Source organism: Miscanthus floridulus, chromosome 2, assembly GCF_019320115.1.
Source record: "Miscanthus floridulus cultivar M001 chromosome 2, ASM1932011v1, whole genome shotgun sequence".
Lineage (NCBI taxonomy): Eukaryota > Viridiplantae > Streptophyta > Magnoliopsida > Poales > Poaceae > Miscanthus > Miscanthus floridulus.
In genome coordinates, this window is record NC_089581.1 from 38,242,289 (window position 1) to 38,246,031 (window position 3,743).

The following is a 3,743-nucleotide window of genomic DNA, read 5'->3' on the forward strand; positions in this document are numbered from 1 at the left end:
CATTTTGCGACGACCACCACATCCGTGTGGCCTGGTCGGCCGTAGGACACCCAAGGACCAACGGCCAAGTAGAGCGTGCCAATGGCATGATCCTACAAGGCCTCAAGCCAAGGATTCACAACCGGTTGAAAAAGTTTGGCAAGAAATGGCTCACCGAACTCCCATCGGTCATCTGGAGCCTGAGGAACACTCCAAGCCGAGCCACGGGGTTCACGCCTTTCTTCCTGGTCTATGGGGTCGAGGCCGTCCTCCCCACTGACTTGGAATATGGTTCCCCGAGGCTACAAGCCTATAACGAACAAAGTAACCGCACCACCCGAGAGGACGCCCTCGATCAACTGGAGGAAGCCCGAGACGTTGCGCTACTACACTCGGCCAAATACCAGCAGAGCCTATGGCGCTATCAGGCCCGACGCATCCGAGGCCGAGACTTGAAGGTAGGCGACCTGGTGTTGAGGCTAGCACAGAGCAACAAGGGCCACCACAAGCTGACCCCGCCATGGGAAGGACCATACATCATCGCCCAAGTACTGAAGCCCAGGACCTACAAGCTGGCCAACGAGAAGGGTGAAGTCTTCACCAATGCTTGGAACATAGAACAGCTACGTCGCTTTTATCCCTAAATTTCCAAGCATTGTATATGTTGTTTCTTGAAATACAATTAAAAAGCGTTCTTTAGTTGGTCTAATATTTCGAGAAACCCCCCAAGCCCATCGTAGGTCTTGGCAATACAGTAACACGACAAGGGAAACTCGGCTCTGCCTTGGCAGAACCAAGCCTCCCTCGGGGGCTAGATGGGGGACTCCCCCTAGGTCCCACGCACCATTCTTCAGTCGTTTTTCGCAAAAATTCCTACGCCAAGACTCTAGCATGCTCTGACGAATCGGTTGTAAAAACCCCTCGGACCAAGGTCTGTTTCCTAAGCAAGAGGCCGGTAGAGTTGCGAGACGGCCTACGCCTCCGGGCTATGGCACTCCCTCACTACCTCTCACCCAAGGGACGGCTTAGGCCCCAGGGGGGTGTTTTGCAAACGAAATCTGATCAGGAGCAACAGAGGGCAGAGGCTCGGAAACACGAGAAAAATAACTAAGAAACACAAATCCTTCAAAAAAGAAAGGCCTCGGCGGCCACAAGCGTTACGATACAAAAACAATTCCTACTCTAATTTTTACATGGCCCCTTGGGCCTAGATCAAGGCTCAGGGCCTTTAGCACCGGCAGATGGTAGGGGAGGAACCACCTCCTCTTCGAAGAGCGTCGCCAGCGCCGCGCCAGGGCCTTTCGCCGCCTCCATCAGCTTTATGACCACCGCATCAGCCTCCTCGTCATCATCAGGTAGGACATACCCATCACTGACGGCCGGGAGGTCGACACCGACGTAGTGAGAAGAAATGACGGCCAGCGCGCTTGACACCCATGTGCAGCGCTCCTCGGAGCCGCTCGCGCATCTGTTTGCTCATCGCGATCAGACGGCTCCCTAGGGAGCTGCCTAACTGGACCCCTTCAACCTCCAAGGCCTCGCAGGCAGAAAGGGCAGCACGTTTCAATGCCTCGTGCTCCCCGATCTCGTTATCGAGCACCATCTGCACCGCGCTGGAAGCCTCGGCTGCCCGAGTAACCTCCGCCTCTGACTCTGCACCATGGAGAACAGAGTAAGGTTGAGCGAGGGAAAAAACAATCTAAATTAGGAAAGGAAGCCCGCGCAACTCACCCTTGGCCTTCAGCTCCCAGTGTCGGGTCTCAACCTGACAGGCCTCGCCTTTCTCCTTCTAGCGCAGGGCCTCGGCCCTGGAGGCCTTGGCCTCCTCCTTCAAGCGCTGGGCCTCGACCCGAGAAGCCTCGGCCGCCCTGGAAGCTTCACTCCCTAGCCCTGCGTCATGCAAGGGAGTTAGGGAGCGAACATAAAGAAAACAAAATGAGGGGACTAGAACTCACCCTCGACCATCCCCCTCCAAACCACAGCCTCGGTCTGCGAGGCCTTAGCTGCAGCAAGGGCCTCATACAAGGCACCTTTCGTTAGCTGGAGCGCCCTCTGTTCCGCCCCCAGCTGCCCCGCGAGAGACGCGGCTGAGGCCGTAGCTTCAGCGGCTCGGCCCCTGGAGGCATCCCGATCACTGACCGCGCAGGTGAGCTCCTCCTCCAACTCCTTGACCCACGCCACCAGAGGGGCGAGCTGCGTCTGGGTTGTGACCGCCTCGACCTTCGTGTCGGCACAACAAAGGCGGAGGTCCTCTACTTCTGCGCTCCGCGCCGATAGGAGCTTGTTGGCACCGGCGAGAAGGCCCTTCTACCGCTAAAGCTGGTCCCAGACGCCCCTCTCCCACCGGAGAAAGACCGACTTCCTAAGGGACCGGGTCTCGAGCTCCTGGGGAAGCAGAACAGGGGTCACTGATTGTAACAAAACCAGAAAAGGACAATGTCGCGCGAGAAAGGAAAACGCGAACCTGGGCGACTCTGGGCAGGTCGTCGGCCACCACGGACAAGGTCATCCATAGTGACCGCTCCGCCAGCTAGCGGTATTGCTCGAAGGTGCCCCAGCGCCTGCCCTCGGCTGTGTCCTCGAGGGCGAACAGAGGCTCCCCCTCAGGGTCGTCCCGACTCCGCCACAGTACTCGCGGGTGATCCCACCCGCGAGGCTCGGGTCGCACCCGCACGAGGGCCGAGCTTCCCTCGTCCAAGATCGGCGCCGGCTGTTCCACGGCACCGGCATCCTCGGCGTCGACCACCTCCCGCGCCTGGGAAGTATCGTCGGAGGAGATCGAATAGACCTCCGTCTCCCGGGCGCTCTCTCGCAACAACAGCGGCCCCTGAACCAAGGGTGCCACTGAGGCCTCTGCCGCCTCCATCTCCGCCTCCTGGACAGACAGCCTCGCCGCCATCACGACGGCCTTGGTGGTCTTGGGGGCTCCGGCCTCCGCCATCGTGGCCTCGGAGGATGCAGAAACATCGACCATAGCCACCGTGGTCTCGGCGGTCTTGGGCGCCCTGGCCTCCGTCGCCTCAGCCTCAGAGACCCCGGGGGCCTCAGCAACCAAGGGCACACTGGCCCCATCTGACTCGTGAGCCTCGCCCTCACGGGGCGGAGGCACTCCCTCCCTTGTCTGTGTAGGGGTCGCCTCGGCAGCCCCTCCTTGGGCGGCCGGCTCCTTCGGATCGACCCTCGCCGACGCCGCACCACGTTGGATAGCGGCTTGTGCCTCCGCCACCCAGTGGGCGGAGGAGCCGGGGCTCGCCTTGAGCGCCTTAAGGGGCGCCAAGGGAAGCTCGTCCGCAGGCCGCTTCCGACTAAGGAAAAATAACCGACAGGGTCAGTGTGAGACCAAAAGGCGAACAGAAGGCACTATGACCCTGCCAAAAATACACTTACCTTGAACGGGGCGGCAACAGCTTTGCCACAGCAAACCTTGTCCCAACAGCGGAGGCGGCGGTAGAGGCGTCGCCTCCGTGTCCATCGGCGCCGGTCGGTCCTCAATGGAGCTCGGCGCCCCTTCGGTCCTCTACAGGGGCGGTGGTGTCGCCTCCACCGCCACTTGTTCCACCATAGCCGCCGAGCCCACCGGGATGACGGCGCGTTTGCCCAACGCCCGCGCCTCGGGCGTGTTGGCCTCGGCCCCGGAGCGGACAACCGCCGACCCCGGGTCCGCCTCTCCTCCTCCTCCCGGGGGTGCCAGGTCGCTCGCCAACGCCCCGGGCACCACCGCCACTATGTCAGGAATGTGGTCCAGGGGACCTCGCCCCCATCAT

The 3,743-nt window shown here is 60.9% G+C and overlaps 1 protein-coding gene across 1 annotated transcript; it reads right to left on the reverse strand.

Moving 5' to 3' along the window:
- Window positions 1-1,191: 1,191 nt before the first annotated feature.
- On the reverse strand, window positions 1,192-2,920 carry LOC136536371 (uncharacterized). Its single transcript, XM_066528692.1, has 4 exons — window positions 2,768-2,920; window positions 1,935-2,199; window positions 1,494-1,632; window positions 1,192-1,447 (listed from the first exon to the last, which is right to left on the reverse strand). The coding sequence occupies exons 1-4, from the start codon at window positions 2,918-2,920 to the stop codon at window positions 1,192-1,194; spliced, it is 813 nt and encodes a 270-aa protein (XP_066384789.1).
- Window positions 2,921-3,743: the final 823 nt, after the last annotated feature.